The sequence below is a fragment of the Myotis myotis genome, unplaced genomic scaffold, assembly GCF_014108235.1.
Source record: "Myotis myotis isolate mMyoMyo1 unplaced genomic scaffold, mMyoMyo1.p scaffold_m19_p_10, whole genome shotgun sequence".
NCBI classification, from domain to species: Eukaryota; Metazoa; Chordata; class Mammalia; order Chiroptera; family Vespertilionidae; genus Myotis; species Myotis myotis.
In genome coordinates this window covers 11883260-11909415 of record NW_023416314.1, presented here as the reverse complement: position 1 = coordinate 11909415, position 26156 = coordinate 11883260, and the positions used below count along the sequence as shown (strand labels likewise).

General features: G+C 42.0%; 1 protein-coding gene and 1 pseudogene across 2 annotated transcripts in view; one reads left to right on the top strand and one right to left on the bottom strand.

Moving 5' to 3' along the window:
• Positions 1-26156, bottom strand: part of CUL5 (cullin 5) — a 101396-nt gene that overhangs the window by 47514 nt on the left and 27726 nt on the right. For both annotated transcript variants that reach the window (XR_004970313.1, XM_036324483.1), the window contains exon 2: positions 14510-14619. Coding sequence is in view for 1 of the 2 variants with exons in the window: in XM_036324483.1 (XP_036180376.1) it covers positions 14510-14619 (110 nt within the window). In the remaining variant the exon portion in view is untranslated. The remainder of the gene's footprint in view (positions 1-14509; positions 14620-26156) is intronic.
• LOC118664075 lies at positions 1760-2593 on the top strand (annotated as a pseudogene).

Sequence of the window (26156 nt, the reverse complement as noted above, 5' to 3'; positions counted from 1 at the left end):
TCTTTTATCCAGGATTTTTTATTAAGGATTCTTTTATTTAGAAAACGCTCCCCAGTGACTTATTCAGCACCTTCTCAAGTCCCTGCTATAAAAAATGTCAAAGAAATCTAAATAAAACACCTCCAGAATTATAACATTATAATGGCCAAATAGTTTGTTTTATATTCAGATTCTAAGGAACATCAGTATAACCCAAAGTTCTGTCTGCATATTAATTTTTTTTAATACTGTATATTTTTATTGATTTCAGAGAGGAAGGAAGAGAGAGAGAGAGAGAGAAACATCAATGATGAGAGAGAATCATTGATCGGCTGCTTTCTGCACGCCCCACACTAGGGATCGAGCCCACAACGCAGGCATGTGTCCTTGACCAGAATCAAACCTGGGACCTTTCAGTCCGCAGCCTGACGTTCTATCCACTGAGCCACACCGGCTAGGGCTGCATATTAATTTTTTAAAATATATTTTTATTGATGTCAGAGAGGAAGGGAGAGGGAGAGAGAGAAAGAAAGAAACATCAATGATGAAAGAGAATCATTGATCGGCTGCCTCCTGCACACCCCGCACTGGGGATCGAGCCCGCAACCAGGGCATGTGCCCTGACAGGGAATCTGTGACCTCCTGGTTCGTAGGTCAAAAACCTCAACCACTGAGCAACACCATCCAGGCTGCATATTAATTTGAACTTGCTTTTGTCATTTGTTTAATTCAGCTTATTAGTGGTATTTGCTCTAGTGTCTGGGATGCAGTAAGTACACAAATATTTGTTAAATAACAACATAATGGTCAGTAACATCTGACTGCTCAATACCAGTATGTGCCAGATTCTATTCTAAGCTGTTTTAACTCATTTATCCTTCACAGCAACTCTGAAGGAGTATTATTTTCATTGCAATTTTACAGATGTGGAAACAGGCAAAGAGAGGTTAAGGAGCATTCCCAAGTAACATTCCCAAGATTACAGAGCTAGTATATATGGTGGAACCAGGCAGTTGGGCTCCAGAGGTCACACCAACCATTTCCCCAGATTTACTCTTGCACTTCCTCAATCCATCCAACCAACAGTAGCCAAAATAATCTTTATGAAACTCAAAAATCACAGCATATTACCTCTACATTTAAAATCATCCAATGGTGTTCCACTACTCTTTGAATAAAGTACAAAATGGCTAATTGACCCTTATAATAAGCTGCAGTATCACCTCATAACTAAAGGAATCAAGAGTTGAAAAGAAGAAATTGATACAAAAATAGATTGGTTATAACTCAGTATGTTTACAACTATTACTGTGCATATAAACACAAGGCATAAGAGAGTGGTGGAAGAATATTTTATGAAGTAACAATGAGTAAAGAACTGTGGATTACTATGGTGTCTGTAGTGCACTATAAACAAATCACTGTGGTTAGTATGTAAAGTGGGGAGTGATAAGCAAAAAATTAGGCAAACTAACCTTATTTTAGCCCCTAAGTTCAATCATGGTCCTATTATACCCATTTCCTAAATATCACTCTAATTTGGATATTTCCATCCATCACGACCAGTATATAATTAAAATCACGATAATCTCTTGATTATAACAAAAACCAGTATGAACTGACTGCCATGAGCCAGACACTCTACATATATTGATTCATGTTAGTTTAGGTTTTCCAAGAGGCAGATGGGATTCGAAGAACAAGAGATTTATTGAGGTAAATGTCTGTGAGGGGAAATGGGAAGTGAACTACAAGAACCTGGGCCAGGGATAAACCTACAATGCAAGGAGCTGAATTATCCAATGAAGAGAGGAATCTTCTCTCAGTTGCTTGTAAGAATGTTATAGGAGTCCGGGTTATCTTGGAGAGTCATCTCCACTATTGAGCGAAAAATGAGAGGTGCTGAGAAGAAACAGCAGATGGCTCAATATAAAGAGAAAATTGAGACCGAGTTAGGGGCTATATGCAATGATGTAGTACTGTCTCTCTTGGAAAAGTTCTTGATCCCCAAAGCTTCACAAGAATAGAGCAAAGCTTTCAATTTGAAAAGGAAAGGAGCCCTGGCTGGTGTGGCTCCAGTTGGTTGGAACGTCATCCCTTACACAAAAAGGTGGTGGGTTTGAGTCCCGGTCAGGGCACAAACCCGGGTGGTAGGTTTGATACCTGGTTGGGAGGCAGCTGATTGATGTTTTTCTCTCCCCCTTCCTCTCTCTCAAAATAAAAAAAAAAATAAGAAAAGAAATTTATGAAAAGTAAAGGACTACTATTGTTACTTGACTGAGGTTGCTGCTGGTGATGACAATAAAGGAATTGTGGATCAGTCACAACCAGCATACCAAGATGCTTTTGAAATCAGCAAAAAGAAAGGTAACCAACACACCCTATCAGATTGGGTCTGGCTGGTCCTTAACTTCTCAGTGTTCTATTATGAGATTCTGAACTCTTTGGAGAAAGTCTGCTTTGCAAAGAAAACTTGATGAAGCCATTGCTGAACTTGATATATTACGTGAAGAGTCACACAAAGACAGCAAGCTAATAATGCAATTACTGAGAGAACACTTGACATTGTGGATATTGGATGCCTAAAAAAGACAGAGCTGAAGCAGGAGAATGAAGAGAAAATTAACCCACCTCCCAACTTTCGTCTGCCTCATTTTAAAATTTACACAGTGTACCATTTCTCATCCATGCTGTCCCACAAATAGTTTTTTGTTTACCATTTATGACAGATTTGTTATTTTAATTTGAATTTCTCTATCTTCCATGTGGTTTTTATGTTTAATATTAGGGGAATAGAAATAGTTAACATTTAGGGAGTTCTGTTTTCATCTTGAGGTGGCCAACAGGGGGATATGGGATTTTTATACAAGTTATAAATATTTGACATAGTACATTTGGAACATTGTGGCTTCACAAGGACCAGTGTTAAAACAGTTTCCATGTCTAAGCAAAGAAAACTGCCTACATGTTGGTTTTTCCTGGTGGGGAATAAAAAGAATAATTGCTTCTAGTCACAAGTGTAGTTGTAGGTATTGAAGTTTTGGAGCACTTAGAGCAGAGGTGGGGAACCTTTTTACTGATGTTTTAAAACATCACTAGAGGCCCGGTGCATGAAATTTGTGCACAGGTGGGGTTCCTAGGCCTGGCTGGTGATCAGGGCTAATCGGGGCCTTCCTTCCCAGGCTGCCGGCCGGGGCCTTCTTTCTTTCCGCACCGCCTCCTGGTGGTCAGCGCACATCATAGCGAGCAAACTCCCAGGCGAACTCCTGAGGGGACACTTTGCATATTAGCCTTTTATATATATATACTAGAGGCCCACTGCAGGAAGATTCCTGCAAGAACAGTGCTTCCTCGGGCCTATTCCTGCAAGAATAGGGCTTCCTGTGGCTGGAGCGAAGCAGAGAAGGGAGCTTTTCTCTTCTCCGCTGCCTTGGCTCGGCTGCCGTGTCCGCTGCCTCGGCCCCCTCCCTTCTCCGCCACTTTGCTCCTTTCTACAGCTCTTGGCTTCCTTCTACACTATCTTTAGTCTTCACCCCCGCCTGCATATGCAAACTAACTGCCATCTTTGTTGGGTTAATTTGCATACTCGCTCTGATGGGCTGGTGGGCATAGCAAAGGGACAGTCAATTTGCATGTTTCTCTTTTATTAGTGTAGATAGACTAGTAGCCTGGTGCACAAAATTCATGCACATTAAAAGGGGATTAATTAGCCCTAACCGGTTTGGCTCAGTGGATAGAGCGTCGGCCAGCGGACCGAAAGGTCCCAGGTTCGATTCCGGTCAAGCGCATGAACCTTGGTTGCAGGCACGTCCCCAGTGGGAGGTGTGCAGGAGGCAGTTGATTGATGTTTCTCTCTCATTGATATTTCTAACTCTCTATTCCTCTCCCTTCTTCTCTGTAAAAAAAATCAATAAAATATATTTAGAGAAACCAAGATGGCGGCATAGGTAAACACCGGAAATTGCTGCCTCCCACAACAAATTCAAAAATACACTAAAAGACAAAATGGACATCATCCAGAACCACAGGAAGGCTGGCTGAGTGGAAGTTCTACAACTAGAAGGAAAGAGAAAAGCACACTGAGACTCAGAGGAGGTGCGGAAGTGCAGAGGTACGGAAGCACACATGACATGGGCTGGCAACTGACGACGCGGCTGTCTTTTTGAATCGGGAGGGAGTCACAAGCCCCTGACTGCTCTGAACTCCAGTGCTGGGTGAGTCTCTGGGGATCCAAACTCATACAGGGAGAAAATGGACTGTCTGGCAGAGGGCAGAACTCAGAACTCGAGGGTGGCTTTCTCTCAAAGGTGCTTGCAGCGATTACCGGGACACTGAGACTCGGGGCCCCTTAGGGCAGGGCTGAGGATCAGCCATAGCTGCTTGCTCCACCCTGTTGATTCCCTGAGACCCCGCCAACCCAAGCTGTGGCAGAGGCTTTTGCATATGAATGCCCTGGCCCTTTGCAATCTGAAAAGTACCTAACAAACTGCAGCTGGGCCAGACAGATCCAGAACTTCCAAGAGAAGGCCCAAGGCCCCACAGGAGCTTGCATTGCTTCACAGCTGGGCCTCATTTGGGCACCTCCAAACCCCAAACAAGGAAGGGGAATCTGCAGATCTCTTCGTAGCTCCTACTGGGTAGCCTCAGGCAGAGGCTAAATTAGCACCTCCATAGATCCAAGAGCCAGTGTACCCAGTGGTCAGAGTGGGACCATCCAGATTACAACTCCTCAGATCCATAAGGGACACACTCAGGGGGCAGACTCAGTGAGCACCAAAGCCCCACTGAAGCAAGTCTTGCCTCATAAGGGTGTCTTCAGCACAGAAGTTCTCCCTCTGTAGACACAGCTGACTCTCAAGGCCAATTGGCCTGGTGGTCAATTCCTCCCTGTGATACCTACAACAATCAAGGCTTAACTACAACAAGACTGTGCACAAGGCCCACAAAGGGGTGCACCAAGAGTGTCCACCTCAGGTAATTGGGGAGGCTGAGCCACTGGGCCCTATAGAACATGTAGCACACAAAGACAATCTACCAACACAGGGAAGCATAAAAAATGCAGAGACAAAGAAACAGGTCACAAATGACAGAAATGGAGGAAAGCAAACGACTGAATATAGAGTTCAAAACCACACTTTTAAGGTCTTTGAAGAACTTTCTAGAAACCGCCAATAAATTTAGTAAGTCCCTCAAAAAGTCTGGTGAGACCGCCGATAAATGTAGTGAGACCCTCAAGAAATCTAGTGAGACCCTTGAGGTTATGATAAAGGACCAACTAGAAATTAAGCATACACTGACTGAAATAAAGGATATTATGCAGAGTTCCAACAGCAGACTAGAAGATCTCAAGAATCAAGTCAAAGATTTGAAATACAAAGAAGCAAAAAGCACCCAAACAGAAAAGCAAAATGAAAAAAGAATCCAAAAATACGAAGATAGTGTAAGGAGCCTCTGGGACAGCTTCAAGCGTGCCAACATCCGAATTATAGGGGAGCCAGAAGAAGAGAGAGAGCAAGATATTGAAAACCTATTTGAAGAAATAATGACAGAAAACTTCCCCTACCTCGTGAAAGAAATAGACTTACAAGTCCAGGAAGCGCAGAGAACCCCAAACAAAAGGAATCCAAAGAGGACCACACCAAGACACATCATAATTAAAATGCCAAGAGCAAAAGACAAAGAGAGAATCTTAAAAGCAGCAAGAGAAAGACAGTCAGTTACCTACAAGGGAGTACCCATAAGACTGTCAGCTGATTTCTCAACAGAAACTTTGCAGGCCAGAAGGGAGTGGCAAGAAATATTCAAAGTGATGAATGCCAAGAACCTACAACCAAGATTACTTTATCCAGCAAAGCTATCATTCAGAATTGAAGGTCAGAAAAGAGCTTCACAGATAAGGAAAAGCTAAAGGAGTTCATCACCAACAAACCAGTATTATATGAAATGCTGAAAGGTATCCTTTAAGAAGAGGAAGAAGAAGAAAAAGGTAAAGATACAAATTATGAACAACAAATACACATCTATCAACAAGTGAATCTAAAAATCAAGTGAATAATCTGATGAACAGAATAAACTGATGATTATAATAGAATCAGGGGCATAGAAAGGGAGCAGACTGACTATTCTTGGGGGGGGAAAGGGGTGTGGGCGATGTGGGAAGAGACTGGACAAAAATCGTGCACCTATGGATGAGGACAGTGGGGGGGGGGGGGTGAGGGTGGAGGGTGGGGTGGGAACCGGGTGGATGGGAGCTATGGGGGGAAAAAAAGAGTAACAACTGTAATAATCTGAACAATATAGATTTAATTTAAAAAAATATATATATTTTTAAAAAAATAAAATAAAAGGGGATTAGACGAAATGTTTTAATATTGCTATTTGCTCTTTCTCTATAATAGAAGTGTCAGAGATTAAAGAAAATTAGTAAAATATATATGAAAATCTTCCTCCTGTCAGAGTCTGGGGCGCACCATGGGACCCAGAGTCGAGTCCCTGCCCACCCACGTCTGCCTCAAAATCGCGTAAGACCCAGACTTGGCCGGCACCCCACCCCCATTCGGCTAGATCCATACCTGGCTGGTCCCACCCTTGTCAAGCCCCTCCAGGCGGGGGGCACAGCCTGAGCTCCCCTGGCCTGGCGACAGGGCGCACTTTGAGGTCCCCTGTCAAACCATGAAGGGTGGGGGATATGGCCTGAGATCCCGTCAAGCCCCGCCAGATGGGGGGCATGGCCTGAGGTACCCTGTCAAGCTCCACTGGGCGGGGGGTGCATCTTGAGGTCCCCCGTCAAGCCTGGCCAGGAGGGGGGCACAGCCTCAGGTCACCTGTAAAGCCCTGCTGGGCATGGGGTGCAGCCTGAGGTCCCCCAGCCCAGCACTGGGGCGGGCACACTTTGAGGTCCCCCGTCAAGGCCCGCCGGGTGGGGAGTACGGCCTGAGGTCCCCTGTCAAGCCCTGCCAGGCAGGGGGTGTGGCCTCAGGTCCTCTGGCCCAGTGCTAGCACGGGGGGCGTGGCCTCAGGTCCCCTGGCCTGGTGTCGGGGTGGGGCCTGAGGTCCCCCATCAAGCCCTGCTGGGGGGGGGGCACAGCCTGAGGTCCCCTGGCCTGGCGCCAAGGCAGGGGACGCGGCATGAGGTCCCCTGGGCTGGCACCAGAGCTGAGGTGTGTGGTCTGAGGTCCCCTGTCAAGCCCCATGGGGGCTGGGTGGGGGGGTGGGCGGTGCAGCCTCAGGTCCCTGCTGATTGCTCGTTAAGGCTTATTATGGGAACTCAGCCTCTACTGTGGGTGCCGCCATCTATGTGGCAGAGTGACGGTCAATTTGCATATTCCTTCTTTATTATATAGGATTTGTAGGCCATACAAAATTATCAACTTAAAAATTAGCCTGCTATATTTGGTCAAACATTTAATTACCTCATCCCTAATGCATTGGCAGGGCCAGATCCAATGATTTCTCAGGCCTTATATGCCCCATGAGCCAGACGTTTGTTCTCTACTCCTCACTTAGAGGGATGTAGTAAAAATGGATATCCCATGGATAGCACATGTTGAACCATGTGTGTATCTGTGGAATACTTTCAATGTTCACACCTGCACACCTGTGACTACAGCTGAAAAAGTATTCCTTTACTTGTGACCCAATTTACTCTGGATAAGGGCAGAAATGGTTCACATTCCCTAATTTGTAAAATTACCTGCTGTTTGCTTTCATTCACTTTGCTACACTCATTTTATTTGTATTTAAATGTGTTAGGCAACTTAAGAACACATGTACAAATCAAGATGCAATAAAGTGAATTGCTTGATATCCATTATTTCATGTACATCAAGCACAGCAGTAAAACAAAAAACAAAACAAAACATGTATTTACCATTTTTAAAGGTTTTTGCTTTTGTGGATTTTTCTTTGATACTTGCCTAACATGCAGCACGTGCTGTAAAATAGTTAACAGTGAAATAACTGGAAATTATGATTAGCTTTGTTTAATGTCTCATGAAATTTTTTCACGAATAATCTAAGCATAACTGTTAAGAATGTGTATTATGTAAGTAGAATAAAAGCTTTATGAATAGACAAAAAATGTTTATACCAGAAAATTTATACCAACATATAAAAAAATATAATTAGATATGTAAGATACAAATACTTTGGAATACTTTAACACATCCTTATAACATCCAGGATGTACACAGCTGAAAACATTAAACTCAATTAACAGTGACTTAGATTGGTGATTTTCAACTGGTGTGCCACAAGAATTTTTAAAACATTGCAATACCCGACTATTTAGTCAGGGGCACTGAACTCTTTTCCATTAGATCAGTGGTTCTCAACCTTGGCTGCACATTAGAATCACCTGGGGAATCTTTTTAAAATCCTGATTTCTGGGCCTCATCCTCCGGAAATTCTGTTTCTTTGTTATGGGGTGGGGCCACAACATTAGTAACAAAGAAACAGAATTTCCGGAGGATGAGGCCCAGAAATCAGGATTTTAAAAAGATTCCCAGGTGATTCTAATGTGCAGCCAAGGTTGAGAACCACTGCCTTAGATTGTCAAATAAAAAAATGACAACAGCCAACACAATAATTACTATTTGGTGTGAATGAATCAAAATTATACCTATTTCTTTTTTGTCAGATAGGCCAAAAATATATTTTTTTGGTGTGCCGCAGAATTTCAATAATTAGTTTGTGTTTGATAAAGCTCAATTTGATAATGGCTGATATTGGTAATGGTGGAGGAAAAGGTATGTGTTTTCATTTCTGCAGAATCCTTAAATCCTCTAACCTGTCTGAAAATATTTCCATTTTGTCTTAAACTTGATTAGGTATAGGATACTACCCTTTCAAATATTTAAAGAAAATGTTCCTTTAGCCTCCTGCATCCCATTTGTCCAATGAAAAGAGTGGGGGTAGTCTGTTTTGTTTGGAAGGTAACTTATTTTTCTCTGCAAGAATTAGGATTATTTTCTTTATCCTTGGAATTCTGACATTCCTTGAGGATGTGTCTAGGCATTTTTTTAAGCACCTTCAATATGAAAACCTGTAGGAATAGGTGGCAAGGGAAAGACTTTTTAGTCCTAGAACCTTTCTTTTTTTTTTTTTTTTTTTTTAATATATTTTTATTGATTTTTTACAGAGAGGAAGGGAGAGGGATAGAGAGTTAGAAACATCGATGGGAGAGAAACATCGATCAGCTGCCTCCTGCACATCTCCTACTGGGGATATGCCCGCAACCCAGGTACATGCCCTTGACCGGAATCGAACCTGGGACCTTTCAGTCCTCAGGCCGACGCTCTATCCACTGAGCCAAACCGGTTTTGGCAAGTACTAGAACCTTTCTTCTTGTACTTTGCCTGTATCTTCTCCTCTACTATTTTTGTTCTCTCCTTCTGGTACCCTTTTTAGTAGAAGTTAATCTGATTCTAGATCTAGCCTTGATATTTATTAAAATTTTTTTTTATTGATTTCAGAGAGGAAGATAGAAATATCAATGATGAGAGAGAATCATTGATCGGCTGCCTTCTGCACACCCCCTACTGGCGATCGAGCCTGAAACCTGGGCATGTGCCCTGACCAGGAATTGAACCATGACCTCCTGGTTCATAGGCCAACTCTCTGGTCGGGCAATAAAAATATATTTTTTTAAAAAAGAAGTAATTCTCAACTGAGTGAGGTGCTTCCCACCCCTCCCAAGGACATCTGGAAACATATGAGAGCCTTTTCTGTTCAATAATGAGGGGAGGGGAGGAGAGTAAACAAGGAGTGTCCGCTACTAAATGTTATGAGGATGAATGCCAGAATAATAGACAACCCACAACATGTAGGATCATCTTTTATAACCACTCAAAACGTTAATAACACTCTTACTGAAAAATAAGGATGCAGATTATAAGCAAAGGGGAGTAAATAGTCAATGTAGTTTAACATCAATACATTAAACACATCAGATTTAGAGATAAGCAAGCTCTGTTATTATTATGGTTCAATAGGCTAAAATTTGGAAAGGTAGGTCCTGCAACTTTGGTGATAGCATGATAAGACATCCAGGAATCCTAAGAGGACAACATATTGATAAGCCTTGGGTAACTCCAAGGAGATCAAAGATTTTTAAAAATAGTATATTAAAGCCACTAGCTGTAGCAAGTACAAAGTTATTGACTATTTCTGCTTAAAAGTACATATTAAGCAAGGAACGGCATCACACTATGGTCCTGTTCCCAGGCAGGAGTGCACAGAGAACAAGCATTATTCTAGATGATAAAGCATATTGTCAACACAAATTAGAAAAAATAAAACAAAAAGAAACCCTACCACATTCAACATATTATTCATAAAATAGTTTAATCAAATAATTTAAGAAAAATACATGTATATGTGAATGCTATGAAGTTTTAAAAGGTCTCTGCTGTTTCTTATTAAATGCTAATTTATTAAAAGGCAGAATCATGGATATAAGTTAATATGCAACAAGTTCTATATTGTTTAGGGAAATTAGATTATTTTCTTATGTAATAAAAAGAAAAAATGAACACAATAGCTTAATGTATACATATAGATTACTCAGTCACATGTCTACAATTCACTGATATAGTCATTGATATAGTATTTCACTAGTGCGCACACACAAATTATAGCAGGTGTGAGACCGCCATCTTTAGGAAGACATGGTTGCAAAGTTGACCCTTGGCTGGCATCTGGGAACTTGGATTTTGGGAATGTTCTCACCATTTCCTGATAAGACTGGTTCACTGTATCTATACTGATTATGTAAAAATCTGATTTATGTTAAACACTTGCTTTCCACCTAAGAGTCTGGAACTTTGGTTCATGTCAGGCAGAGGCTGCCTATGTGACTGGCCCCAGGTAAAACCCTGGGCACTGAGTCTTTAATGAGTTTCCATGGTAGACAGGATTTCACATGTGTTGTAACAATTAGTTGCTGAAAGAATCAGGTCTATCCTGTGTGACTTCACTCGGAGAAGATGCTTGGTTAGCCTGAACTTTACAACATGCATCTTGTTGGCATTTTGTTTTGTATCCTTCATTATAATAAAGTACAGCCAGGAATACAATTATATGGTCAGTCCTATGAGTCTTCCTAGCATTCCTTGAACCCAGGGTGGTCTTGAGACTGCTGACATGTTGGTGTCAGAAGTGAGATTCACTAGAACTGACTCATTGAAACATGGTGAAAGCATTGTTTGGGAAAGCAAGGATGAAATGGTAGGATGACAAACCTTTCCTGCTTGGGTGGCTATGAACAGCAGCTGAGTTGGTATCTGCTATGAGAGGGAAGAGCTATCTATGAAATTTAAAAATAACCCCAGGCGAGTTGCGTCGCTTAATTTCCTGGCTGCTTTTGGGCCATGTTGATTCAAGTGAGAAGAGAAGCAGTACAGCCTGGATAATGCATTTGGTTTTTGTTCTCACCTCCAAGTAGGAGGAGAAAAGACCTAATAGTTCCCACAGGTAAGCTTTGGGTGGACCACAAAGGTTAAACTTTTGTGTTGCTCTCTTCTAAGCATGAGGAAATAATAGTTAAATTAGATCCCAGGGCAGGGGAAGGGTTTAGATAAACCAAGGGAGGGGAAACCACTTCAACTGTTTCTTTAGCCTAACTTGCTGCTGCAACAACCCCTTCATACTGCTTCCATTTCAGGTAGGATCTCCCAGCAACTATGTTAATGTTATAAATGCTGAATTTTACTCCTGGAATTTGAGTAAATTTGTAATGAAAAAAGGAGCAGGGGAAGTTTAAAAAGATGGCTTTGTATTTTGTGACTATTAAACATGGATGTATGATAAAGATAGTAAAATAAAAAGTTAGCAATACACAACCCTCCTTGCTTTTTACTGCTGGTGAGGAGATTGGAATTTAAAGTGTTTAAGTATTGGAAACAGATTAAGTTGCTGTAATGAAAGATATTTACTGTTATTTTTACCTATTGGTGTCTCTGAGAAAAGGAAGAAAACATAGAAAATCTCCAGATAGCAATACACTTTTGGAGTTTCAAAACACAGTTGTTAGTTGCTACTGAGCTCTTTTGAAATCAGATGTCTGGCCCTTAGAGGCTGATGATCTTCCAGCCTGATGTGCTATTTTTGAGTGGATCCATTTGGAATCTAAGACTGGCAAGAGTAAAATACTTAGAAAAGTCTTGTCCTGGGACTTGGAACATGACTGTCTGTTCTGTCATATACTGTCTTTGCTACGCTGAAGAAAAGTCATTGGCTTTTTTGGAATCCTGAATTTGCAAATCCTAAGCCTGGATCTGAATCTAAGCTGAAACCTGATAATTCTGGTGTTGGGCTGTTTAAACTTCAAACTTCAGTTTAGCGTACTGAACTAAATCAGGCATATGCCCAGTGAACTCGTCTTTGACTTGATTGCTGAAGATTTAAGACACACTTCTGTGGAGCCATAAGCTGAAAACACCATGTACTTTGGTTGGACCATCGGAGCCACTTGCAATGCCCACAGAAAAGGGCTTATTCTCTGATGGACCATCTGAAATCAAGCTGTTGCCTGGTTTTATCTATCTGATACAGAGACTAAGTACCTTCCTAACTTGTGGTTACTGACAAAAGCTCTAGTTGGCAGAGGGCACTGTACTCGCTCCTTCCAGCCTGGACTCTCCATTGCTCTTAGGGATCTCTCACTACTATTGACTTGTGTTCAGCTTTCTGGATTAGCTGCAGTTTTCAACAACATATTAATAACCTGACTCTATTTCTCTTACTTTTACCTCACCCCTCCGTGTACACACATTTTAGTTAGGCAACTTAACTATTAAACACAGCTATTTTCAGAGGAACTAACTTTTTCCAGGCTGCTCACTAGATTATCAGGACAAAAGAGGTGGGAGGTGATGTAAATCTGTTTTTGAAAGTTTTTGAAAAGTTGGGATTTCATCCAGACCAATCCCGAAACATGATACATCTTTCTAGGTAGGTTGTACAAAAATGTCTTTCTATACAAATGCTTTTGTTCCTCTTGCAGGTCTGGATAATTGGGGCAATGAATAATTTTCATTAATGCATTGGACATACTGATTTTATAAGGGAGAGAAAACAAAACTCAGCATCAGGAGGACATTAATGATTTTTGTTTTTCAGAACTATTCTGGGAAGCTTTCACCTCTTCCTGGAAAACAAAACACACACAAAAATAAACAAAAACAAAAAACTCCTGGTGTTAACTTTCCATGCTGCTGTGAATGCTTTGACTTCAAGCGGACTGCCGAGCTTCCAGTCACACCTAACAGTGCTCCGGGACAGCAGAGAGCAGCCCCAATTCCGACATTTTCCACAAAGACCAACTCTAAATGTAATCCGCACTGGTGAGGCAAATGAACTGGTGTCACAGATAAACTAAACTGTTTGGAATTAACTGCAATCCAAGCCTGAAATCAAGGCCTGAACTGAATTAACTGGACTGGATTAGGAACTCTAGAGTCAAAGGCCTGGGAGGAGGGCACACTAGGGGCCTTCTTAACCTATACGACCGGACTAACGATTGTAAACTACTTGTTCCCAAGGGCACCATGTACACCCTCCAAGACTGTACTTCTTTATTTGTGTACCCTATCATGACACTGCTTGAACCCTGGAAGTGTTCGGGTCCGCTTCAATTTATAGACCAGAGTTGTACTGTGCCTGAATTGATACTTCAGGCCATGTCAAAAGGTCCATACAGAAAGTCACCTACTTTTCTAAGACAAACCTCATGGTTAATGGGACTTATTTTAACTAACTAAATCCAGGACCTCTAAAAGATGTACCTGAGATCAATTCTATAGGTTGGTCTTGCCTTGCTGTGTGAAGTCCTACTGATAATAGTTTTGCTGTAAAGACATTTAGCCAAAGGCCAGGAGTTAACACAGCAGACCGGAGACTGTATTCCTTAGAAAGGCCTGCTTGGTCTGGCCTGGAATCTGAGAACTTGAATGGTCAACAGTTCCCTACACTGACAAAACTTTCCTGAAATGATAAGAATGGCTAACTGTGTCTAATAATCTATTTGTGTAAATAGCATGGTTTACACTGAACACCTGCTCTCTTTTTCTGAGGGTCTGAATTTTTGGTACATGACAGGCAGAAGCTGCCTATGTGACCAACCTCCAATAAAACCCCTGGGCACTGAGTCTCCAATGAGCTTCTCTGGAAGACAATACATCACGTTGTCAATCCTGTTGCTGGGGAAGTTAAGTGTGCCTCATGTGACTCTACTGGGCGAATACTCTTGGCAGTTTGTGTTTCTTTCCTCAGACTTCATCCCATGTGACTTTTCCCCTTTGCTGATTTTGCTTTGTGATAAATCATAGCTGTGAGTATAACTACATGTTAAGTCCTATGAGTCCTTGCAAATCACTGAAATCAGGGGTGGTCTTGAGGACCCCCAACGTAAGTAGTTATACTTTTAAACAAGTAACTAGATCAATAGAGTAAACATTTCACTTGAATATAGAAATACACCACCCAAACTTCCTTTATGTTAGCAAAATGTTAGAATTAATGGATTACTTACGAAAACAGATCAAACCACTGCTGTTTTGTAACAGACTCTTGGCGTAAAAGCTTCAACACAATTGGACGCATGAAATCCCATTTGTCTTCAAACTGAAGAGAACCTTTATTCTTTGATAAAAAGAAAAGAATAAATAATAGTTTAATTTAAATGCAGTTAAATCAAAAGTGTTTATTTTTATTTTTTAAGAGATAGCAAGAGAAATTTAAAAGAATCAGTTTTCCATAATGAGATCTCTATAAATTTAACCTGGTATCAAGAAATCACAGGAAGACAACCATAAAAAAAAATCAATTGTACAAAATTATATAGTGAAGAATTTGGTGTTGTCCAAAGTGAAGGTCTACCCTTTGCCCTTGGCTTCTAGTCTGGGCCCTTGGAATGTTATGTCATTATTTGCCTGGGGACCTTGGTTCATACTGAATATTCTAACAATGTGATTTAGGAAGGGAACTAACCAAACCCACATAGTCTTTGGGTGGGGACTGGCCAATTCGGAAACAATAACAATGCAAATTAGGGTGGGGGCTTTGGTTCAACCAACCTGGAGACTGAGATTACCCATGTGAGCAATCAATTAATCATGCCTACATGACAAAGCCTCAATAAAAATTCTGGACATCAAAAATTGGGTGAGTTTCATGGTGGCAGTACTCTATATGCACTGTCACACAGTGAGGCAAGGAGAGAAATGAGACCTGACTACCCCAGGAAGGACAAGGGAAGCTCTGCTCGAAAAAACCTTCCTGGACTCAACCCTATATGTCTCTTTCTTCGGCTGATCTTAATCTTTTCTTTCCTTGTGACAAATCATAACCATGAGTAAAGCAGCTTTCAGTAAGATCTATGAGTTTTTCTAATGAATTATGAAACCTCATGCTGTTTTGGGAACCCCACATGTATGTAGCTAGTGTCAGAAATGAAGGTGGTCATGTGTGCAAAGAATATGGCCTCAAATTTTATAGTTGCCCTAAACTCCTCACAAAATGTACATTTAAAATCTATATAAACTCTGAAAACTGAGAAGAAAAAAAAAAACCCACACAAGAAGATAATCCATTTCATTTTAAAATGCTAAGAAAATACTGATACCAAACTGGTGAGAAGAGAAAAAATGAAAACTCTAGACCAGCGATTCTCAACCTGTGGGTTGCGACCCCTTTGGGGGTCAAATGACCCTTTCACAGGGGTCACCTAAGACCATCGGAAAACACATATTTAATTACATATTGTTTTTGTGATTAATCACTATGCTTTAATGATGTTCAATTTGTAACAATGAAAATACATCCTGCATATCAGATATTTACATTACGATTCAAAACAGTAGCAAAATTACAGTTATGAAGTATCAATGAAAATAATTTTATGGTTGGGGGTCACCACAACATGAGGAACTGTATTAAAGGGTCGTGGCATTAGGAAGGTTGAGAACCACTGCTCTAGACCAATCTAACATAGAGAACATAGATGTAACCTCTTAAATAAATAGTAAAATAAACAAGTGGCCGAAACCGGTTTGGCTCAGTGGATAGAGCGTCAGCCTGCGGACTGAAAGGTCCCAGGTTCGATTCCGGTCAAGGGCATGTACCAGGGTTGCGGGCACATCCTCAGTAGGGAGTGTGCAGGAGGCAGCTGATCGATGTTTCTCTCTCATCGATGTTTCTAACTGTCTATCTCTCTCCCTTCCTCTCTGTAAAAAATCAATAAAATATATTTAAAAAAAAAAATAAAATAAACAAGTGGTATATCAACAGAATGACACCTTATAATTATGCACAATTTATCCCAGGAATGTCAAAGTGGCTCAATATTAGAAAAAAATATCAATTTGTTACATTACTAAAAAGAGAGACCCCATAAGTTAAATATAGCCATGTGACTTGCTTTTGCACATAAATTTGAATAAAAATCATTAATTTTCTAACATACCAGTATCACACACCCTAAGAAACTCATTATTGTTTTTACTATATAACTTATTGAAGGTGTTGCTCACTTGTATCAGGTAAGATTCATGCACTGACGGCATGGAATCTGCAAACTCCCTGAAACTATAACCCAGAAGCAGTTTTTATTTTTTAAAATATACTTTAGTGATTTCAGAGAGGAAGGGAAAGGGAGAAAGAGGTAGAAACATCAATAATGAGAGGGAATCATCGATCGGTTGCCTCCTCCACACCCCACACAGAGGATCGAGCCCGCAACCCAGGCATGTGCCCTGACCAGGAATTGAACCATGATCCCCTGGTTCATAGGTTGATGCGCCATCACTGAGCCACACTGGCTGAGCCAGGAGCAGCTTTTAAACATATGGTCTGACAAGACCCTACACCAGAATCACCTAGGATGGTGATTACACATATAGATTTCTAAAACCTAACTCAGACCTGCTGGATCAGAATCTCTTTTTTTTCTTAAAAATCTATTTTCATTGACTTCAGATAGGAATGGAGAGGGAAACATAGAAACATCAATGATGAGAAAGAATCATTGATTGGCTGCCCCTTGCACTGGAAACTGAGCCCATAATTCAAGCATGTGCCCTCACCAGGAATTGAACTGTGGTCTCCTGGTTCATAGGTTGGCAGTTAACCACTGAGCAATGCCAGCAGGGCTGGATCAGAATCTCTTGAGGTGAGATTAGAATTTGCATATATAACAAATTCATGATAAACGTGTACAAAAATGTTAGGAGGGCTTATGACTCAAAAAAGTTAGAAACCACTAATATTAAACTCTTCGAAAGCAAGTGATCCTTCTTACACCTACAAATACAGTTGATCCTAAAATTTATTGTACTGTCTCACCCAAGGTATGTACTTTAGAAATTTTATTTTTTATTTTATAGAGAGGAAAGGAGAAAGGGGGGGGGGGAAGGAGAAGGAGAGAAACATTAATGTGATTAGAGATTGGTTGCATCCCATATGCAGCCAACTGGGGATCAAGCCCACCACCTAGGTATGTGCCCTGACCAGGTATTGAGCCTGTAACCTTTTAATGTATGGGATGACACTCCAACAACTGAGCCACCTGGCCAGGGCACAAATCTTCTTGATTATGACATGGAGAATCATAATTTCCTCTTAATAAAAGGATATTTTATAATGTCAATTAAGTCTATTTCCATAAGTCATTTTGGCAATTTATAAAATAAAATGAAGTATAAATCCTTCAATTAAAATTAAAAAGGTACAGAGGACTAGAATAAATAGGTATTTGAGATAAATTAAATACTGGTTAGGCTCTGAAATCTATCAGCTACGGCAAAATAACAGGAAATACATTTTGGTGCTCCTGTTTGATGAAACATACAAGATTAACTACAGAAACACTTTCTCCTAATAATCAATTAAAGAAGGAATTTAATAATTAAACGTTTTCTATTAAGTTTTTATAATAGGCTAGAGGCCAGGTGCACAAAAATTTGTGCACTCGGGGGAAGGGGGGGGTCCCTCAGACCGGCCTGTGCCCTCTTGCAGTCTGGGACCCCTCGGGAGATAACGACCTGCTGGCTTAGGCCTGCTCCTGGGTGGCAGAGGGCAGGCCCAATCCCTAGGTGCAGCCCCTGGTTGGGCTCAGAGCAGGGCCGATTGGGGAGTTGGGGTGCCTTCCCCTGTCATGCACAGAGCAGGGCAGATTGGGAGGTTGCGATGCCACCCTCAGTCACGCTCAGGGTAGGGTCGATTGGGGGGTTGGGGCACCGCCCCCTGTCACACTCAAGGCAGGGTCGATGGGGAGGTCGCGGCGCCACCCCCTGTCACGCACAGAGCAGGGCCCATCAGGGGGGTTGGGGCTCCATACCCTGTCATGCACAGAGCAGGGCCAATCAGGGGGTTGGGGAGCTCCCCCTTGTCACGCACAGAGCAGGGCCGATCAGGGGGTTGAGGAGCTCCCCCCTGTCACTCACAGAGTAGGGCCGATAGGGGAGTTGGGGACACCGCCCCGTCACACTCAGGGCAGGGCGGATCAGGGGGTTGGGGCACCGCCCTCTATTACCCACAGAGCAGGGCCGATCAGGGGGTTGGGGCGCCGCCACTGTCACACTCAGGGCTGGGCCAATGGGGAGGTTATGGCTCTACCCTATCACACACAGAGCAGGGCCTGTGGGGGGGGGGGGGTTGGGGCGCCGCCACTGTCACACTCAGGGCAGGGCCGATGGGGAGGTTATGGCTCTACCCCGTCACACACAGAGCAGGGCCCGTGGGGGGCGGGGGGGTTGGGCCCCCGCCCCCTGTCACACACAGAGCTGTAGGGTCTGTCACACACTGATCCCGGTGCCGGGAGGCATATTACCCTTTTACTATATCGGATAGAGGCCTGGTGCATGGGTGGTGCTGGCTGGTTTGCCCTGAAGGGTGTCCTGGATCAGGGTGGGGGTCCCCACTGAGGTGCCTGGCCAGCCTGGGTGAGGGGATGATGGCTGTTTGCAGCTGGTCACACACCCTTCAGGGTGGGGGTCCCCACTGGGGTGCCTGGCCAGTCTGGCTGAGGGGCTGAGGGCTGTTTTCAGGCTGGGACTGAAGCTCCCAACCGCTCCTTTTTTCTTTTTTAATTCTGGGCCAGCTTTAGCTCTGAGGCCTCAGCTGGTGAAAATAGGTTTCTGGCCTTTGTTTACCCTCTGTATTTGATACAATGTTGCGGTCCGGCTGGCTGAAGCTCCGCTGAGTAAAGCAGGTTTCTGGGTTTTTTTTAGCTTCTTTATTTGCAACATAGTTGCTGAGAGTTGCAGCTGAGAGGCCGGCAAGTCAGGCTCAGGCGGGGAACGTTGGAGTCCTCCGTCACTGAAGCAAGCAATCCTCCCTGTTCACATCAGCTGCCTGGTTGCCGGCCGCCATCTTGGCTGCCAGTTAATTTGCATATCTCGGCCCTACTCTGTGAGTGACAGGGGGATTAGCCAATGGGGAGGGTAGCGGTCGTATGCCAATTACCGTGTTTCTCTTTTATTAGTGTAGATTATAAAAATGATACTCAAGCAGTTCTTTGATCTATTCTATTTAACTCCAGGGCATATCATTAAGTCATAACTAAGCAGCAGGACACCAAACCTACTATGAAATACAATACCTTATTTCGTGAAGGGGCCTTCAAATCATGAACCATGATTTATGTTCCCAATGGTTAACTGAAGGCTGCCTCATCTTATTAATGTGCTACAAAGTATTTTCTGCTTTAATTCTTTCATTATTATTCAGAACTCACCAATTGCTACTAAGTCTAGGATTATCTCATCCACTGGCTCTTTTTCATCAAAAGAATTTCAACACTTGCCAATACCCTTCTATTATTCACTCCTTATGACACAACTAATTCCTTCACAGGCACTCTTCTCGCACAGATGGGCTATGGGGAGCCAGTGGGAGCTGGCTACGGAAGATATGTGGGGGAGTATTGCAGGCAGAGGAAGCAGCGCTTGCAAAGACCCTAATCCAAACATAAAAGGATGTTAGCTGTAGTCAGGGAAGATAGAGCAAGGCAAGGACAGAGGAAAGCACAGATGAGGTCAGAAAAACAACAAAGGTTGGATCTTGCAGGGCCTCAAAGGCCATTATAAAGACTTCGGCGTCAATGTAAGTGAGATGGGGAACCATTAAACATTTTTGAGCCCTAGCCAGTTTGGCTCAGGGGATAGAGTGTCAGCCTGCGGACCAAAGGGTCCCGGGTTCGATTCGGGTCAAGAGCATGTACCTTGGTTGCAGGCTCCTCCCTGGCCTGGGCCCTGGTCGAGGCACATGCAGAAGGCAACCAATTGATGTGTTTCTCTCACATCAATATTTCCCTCTGTTTTTCCCTCTCTCTCAAAATCAATGGAAAAATATCCTCAGGTGAGGATTTTAAGAAAAGGAACAAAATAGAGAACACAAAAATAGATCCAAAGAAATATATACAACTCATTTAAAAAATAACAATAATTTTTTTTTTTGAGCCCTGGCTAGTGTGTCTCAATTGGCTGAAGCATCATCCGGTGCATCAAAAGATGGCAGGCAACCATCTGTGAGTGAGGCAACTGATAGATGTTTCTCGGTTACAATGATGTTTCCCTCCCTCTTTCTCTCGCTCTCTCCCTCAAAACTCCCTCTCTCTCTAGAATAAATGAAAAACATATCCTTGGATGAGGATTAAAAATAAATAAATAAATAAATAAATAAATAAATAAATAAAAAAAAGTTGTTCAACATCACTAATCATTAGAGAAATGCAAATCAAAACCACAATGAGATACCATAGATAAATGGCTACCATAGATAAATCAACAAGTGTTGGAGAAAAGGGAACCCCAGTGCACTCTTGGCAGTGCAACCATTACGGAAAACATTGAGGAGGTTCCTCAAGAAGTTAAAAATGGAGAGGTGTTTGCGTATTTGCGACTTAGCAAAAGTGGCTGCGAAGAATCATGGATAAAAATCATCCATTGTGGCTGGCCTGGAATTTCTGATCAAAAGATTCTAGGCCTTCCTTTTGCAAGGTATCTGGGGTCCTTGAATAGGGAAAAAAGGACAAAGTTCTAATATTCCCTCTGCTTCCCCCAGCCTTCTGCCCCAGATCTTTTTATATATTTTTCTTAATTGATTTTTTTACAGAGAGGAAGGGAGAGGGATAGAGAGTTCGAAATATTGATGAGAGAGAAACATCATCAGCTGCCTCCTGCACACCCCCTACTGGGGAAGTGCCCGCCACCCAGGTACATGCCCTTGACCGGAATCGAACCCGCGACCCTTCAGTCCGCAAGCCGATGCTCTATCCACTGAGCCAAACTGGTCAGGGCCCCTAGATCTTTTGTTATCAGGTTTCCACTGTCTTCCAGGATCTAACTTTGGAACTGCAATTATTATTCTTGGGAAAATTGTTAGAATTTATGGCCAGGTCCTTTGATGTTTCGTTGTCATCATCATAATCATCATAAAAAACATTTATTTATTCAACAAGTAGTTATTAAGCATATACTATATGTTCCAGGCATTGCTCTAGCTTTGGGGATAGAGTGATGAATATGACAAACAAAGTTTCTGTGCTCATGAAACATAAAATTAGTTGGACCTAGTTGGGTCCCAGCCGGTTTGGCTCAGTGGATAGAGCATCGGCCTGCGGACTGGAGGGTCCCAGGTTCCATCCCAGTCAAGGGCACATGCCCCGGTTGGACACGGCCCCCAGTTGGAGGCAGCCAATCAATGATTCTCTCTCATCATTGATGTTTCTATCTCTCCCTTTCCCTTCTTCTCTGAAATCAATAAAAATGAAAAAAATAAATAAATAAAAAGTTAAAAATGGAACTGCCTTTTGCCCAGTGATTGCACTTCTGGGAATACCTCTGAAGAAACCCCAAATACTAATTCAAAAGAATATATGCACCCCTATGTTCATTGCAGCATTACAATAGCCAAGATATGGAAGCAGCTCAAGTGCCCACCAGTAGAAGAGTGGATAAAAAAAACAACAACTATGGTACATTTACACAATGGATACTACTCAGCGGTAAAAATAATGAAACTTTATCTTTTGCAACATAGATGGATCTAGAGCAAGCATGTCAAACTCACAGGCCACGGGCCACATGCCTTGTTTATTTGGCCTGTGTTAACCTTTGAGTTTGACATGTTTTATCTAGAGCAATGGTTCTCAACCTTCCTAATGACGCGACCCTTTAATACAGTTCCTTATGTTGTGGTGACCCCCAACCATAAAATTATTTTTGTTCCAACTTCATAACTGTAATTTTGCTACTGTTATGAATCGTAACGTAAATACCTGATATGCAGGATATATTTTCATTGTTACAAATTGAACATAATTAAGGCATAGTGATTAATCACAAAAACAATATGTAATTATATATTGTGAAATATTTATTTCTAATTACAAATAAATGAAATTTTGTCTTGAAGCATGGTGTAGCATGGGTAACAGTCTTAATATAACAACAGTAAACTACATTGCTACATTTTGTGACAGTATGCGTAAAAAGCCTATGTCAGTGTGAAGGTTGAGATTGCTTCTTTCTCACCAGATCAGAAATTCTCGGGGCAGTCTTTGCAAGAGCACAACGAAGATCATCTTCCACAACAAGTCTACTTCTGTATTTAGACTTGATAACCAACAAGCTGGAAAACCCTGTTTCACAAAGATATGTTGTTGGAAATGGAAGAAGGCACAACACAGTCTCAGACAGAACAGGATATGAGTGCAAACACTTTATCCAGAATTTTGTAACTGGCATTGTAGAGAAATCAGTTCTCGCTGCATTGTTGTTAATAAGTTCAATGAACTCCTCTTTGTGCTATCTCAGGAACATCTTCAACTTTGACTATGAATGGGCTTCTGGCAAGTGCAAATGGGGTGTCAGCTAGTTTTGGAAAGTATGATGAAATTTCGTCTGCAAGCATGTGCAAGTGTTCTTTCACAGAAATTATCATCATAATCCTTTTGTCTGGTTCAATGTCATGTTCCTCAAAGAGAGCAGATAAGGTAGGCAACATGTAAATTTTATTTTCATCCAATTTTTTTTGCCAAAGCTGAAGTTTCATTTGGAATGATCGGATCTTTTCAGACAAATCGAGGCATGTCGCATTTGGTCCTTGCAGTGATAAATTTAACTCATTCAAGATGGCAAAGATGTCAACCAAGTAAGCTATTTTCTGCAGTTCACTTTTATTGCTGAAAAGTGCTTTGAACTGCGGTCTTGCTTTCTGATTAAAAAACCATCTTGCTTCAGTGTGAAATAACAGAGCATTGTTCGGCGCATCCAACTCGTTGCACAGTTGCGAAAACAGTCGACTGTTTAAAGTGCTCGCCTTTATAAAACTGACACAACTTATGACACTTTTCATTACTTCTTGTAACTCTTGTGGCAGCGTCTTCATTGCTAGTATTTGCTGATGAATCATACAGTGAATTCCAATGACTTTTGGTGACTCATTCAGTACCAAACATTGAAATCCAGAGCGACATCCTAGCATAGCTGGAGCACCATCTGTGCAAACACCACAAACCTTTTCCTAGGAGAGCTTATGAACCAACTGTGTCAAATACATCACGTGCAGTAGTTGTTGTTTCAAGAGGTTTGCAAAAAATAAACTCATCTTTAAAGTCGCCATCATTAATATACCTCACGTAAACCAGTAACTGTGAGCAGTTTGCAACATCTGTAGATTCATCAAGTTGGATACTAAATATTAGAAGTGGAGCAGATTTAATTTCCTGGATTACCTGATCAAGAATATCAGCAGACATGTCATCTATTCTTCTGCGGACAATGTCGTTAGATAAGGAAATTGCACTCAATTTCATAACAAATTTGTCTCCGATCATAACTCGAACAATGTCTTTGGCCACTGGCAACAGTAAATCCTCAGCAATGGTGTGAGGTTTCATAGCTCTGGCGATTCTGAGTGCCACCAAATATGAAGCTTCAACGGCTGCTACATTTTGTTTGTGGTACTTGCCACCAGTGTCAAGTCTGGCTTTCTTGAGTCTATCAGCTTTGCTTCTAAAATAGTTGGTATCCTTGCCAGCAAATCTTGGATGCTTGCTATCAAAATGGCGTTTTAGTTTGTTCGGCTTCATAGATTTGGCTGATAGAACTTCACAACAAATAACACATTGTGGTTTCTCAATTCCTGCTGTAATTATTGAGGTAAAACCATACTGTAAAAAATCCTCACTATATTTTCTTTTCTTAACGTTCTTCTCTACACGATCCATTGTCATGGGATGGTTTGCTAATGAAAATAATATATAACAACAGCTTTAATAATACAAAAGATGATACATGACATAGTTCAGTCAATACAGTTCATTAAAGTTTCCTATGATTTACCATTCTCTGTGTTGTTTTTTTACATACCTGTTACTATCACAAGGGGGCAGTATTCACATCAACCACAGCTGAATATAAAAAGACCGATCAGCATCCAGATTAAGTTCCCATGGTACAGATATTCTTTTTTGCAGTAGTTGATGATTTTACAGTACATGATTGTACATTTACCCAGTAATTATAACTCATGAAGTGTCATTTTACCTCCAATACTGCTGCTTTTAACAGAGTAGCTGCTTTTAACAGAGTAGCTGCTTTCAATACAGCAGCTGCTTTCTACACAGTAGCTGCTCTCTACACATGTGTGACTGGTCCGCATAAGTACATTATGGCGCCAACCCTGTCACATACACCTGTATTTGTACGGGGTGTATGTGATGGGGTTGGCGCGATGATGTCATCACGCCGGGTACTTGTATGTGGGCGTATCTGCATGTGGGCGGACCTGCCTGGAGATGGATAGAGGAGCAGTGTCTCGGTTCCTAAGACCATTGAAAATATGTGTTTTCCGATGGTCTTAGGCGACCCCTGTGAAAGGGTTATTCGACCTCCAAAGGGGTCACGACCCACAGGTTGAGAACCGCTGATCTAGAGGGTATTATGCTAAGTGATGTAAGTCAGACAAAGAAAAATACCATATGATTTCACTTATATGTGGAATCTAATGAACAAAATAAATAAAATAGAAAGACTCATAGATACAGAGAACAGACCGACAGTTGTCAGAGGGGAGGGGATTGGGAGCTGGGTGAAAAAGGTGACGGGATTAAGCAGTACAATTTGGTAGTTACAGAACAGTCACAGAGATGTAGATTGCAGCATAGGGATTACAGTCAATAGTATCATGATAACTATGTATGCGGCCAGGTGGGTACTTGAAGCAGCACGGGGACTACTCTGTAAAGTACATAATTTTCTAATCACTTTGCTGTACATCTGAAACTAATACAGAATAATACTGAATATAAACTGTAATTCAAAACAATAAATTTAAAAAAATTTTAAATCACACACACACACACACACACACACACACACACACACACACACACAAAGAGTATGGCATTCTGGAAACTAAGTGAATGAAACCATATCAAGAAAGAGAGGATGATCCACTTTAGCAATCCTCCTAAAAGGTTATGTATGATAATCCATGAAATAGCAACATGAAAGTTACTGAGACTTTGTCAATAATAGTTTTTCTAGGGTGATATGAACAAAAGCCATACTGGAGTATAATTAAGAGAGATCTTACTAAATTCTCTCAAATAAAAAGCATGTGGCCTCAGTGAGCCCCATACCAGCAGCTAAGTGGCTCCAGGCCCAGCATTAGCAGCAGCCAGCCTTGGTTCATAGCTTGGCTTTGCCTAAGCTGCTCCAAGCCCATCACAAGTAGCAGATATCTGCAGATCACTTTGTAGCTTATGCCAGGTGGCCCCAGCAGAACATAGGACAGGGCTGACTTTGGTTTGCACCTCACGGGAGGCCCCAGAGCAAGTGCAATCAGTGGACAGCTTCAGACAATGTCGAAGAACCACCTAACTACCAGTGTCACACTCAAGAAGTGGACTCAGCAGGCACCCGAGCCCTGCCAGAGTAAGTCTTACTCCATAGGCTGGGCCCCTGCACAGCCAATCCTCTATGGTGTCAAAAATCAGTGGTCACAGACAGTCCTTGCAGCTGACTGACCTGGGTAAATCCCTCTCATTGATGTGCCAACAATCAAGGCTCAATCACAAGATGAGGGTGTACAGACCACCGAGGAGGGCATACCTTGAGTTCCCAGCTTGGGTGATAGGGGAGGCTGTGCCACTGGACCCTACAGGACACCTA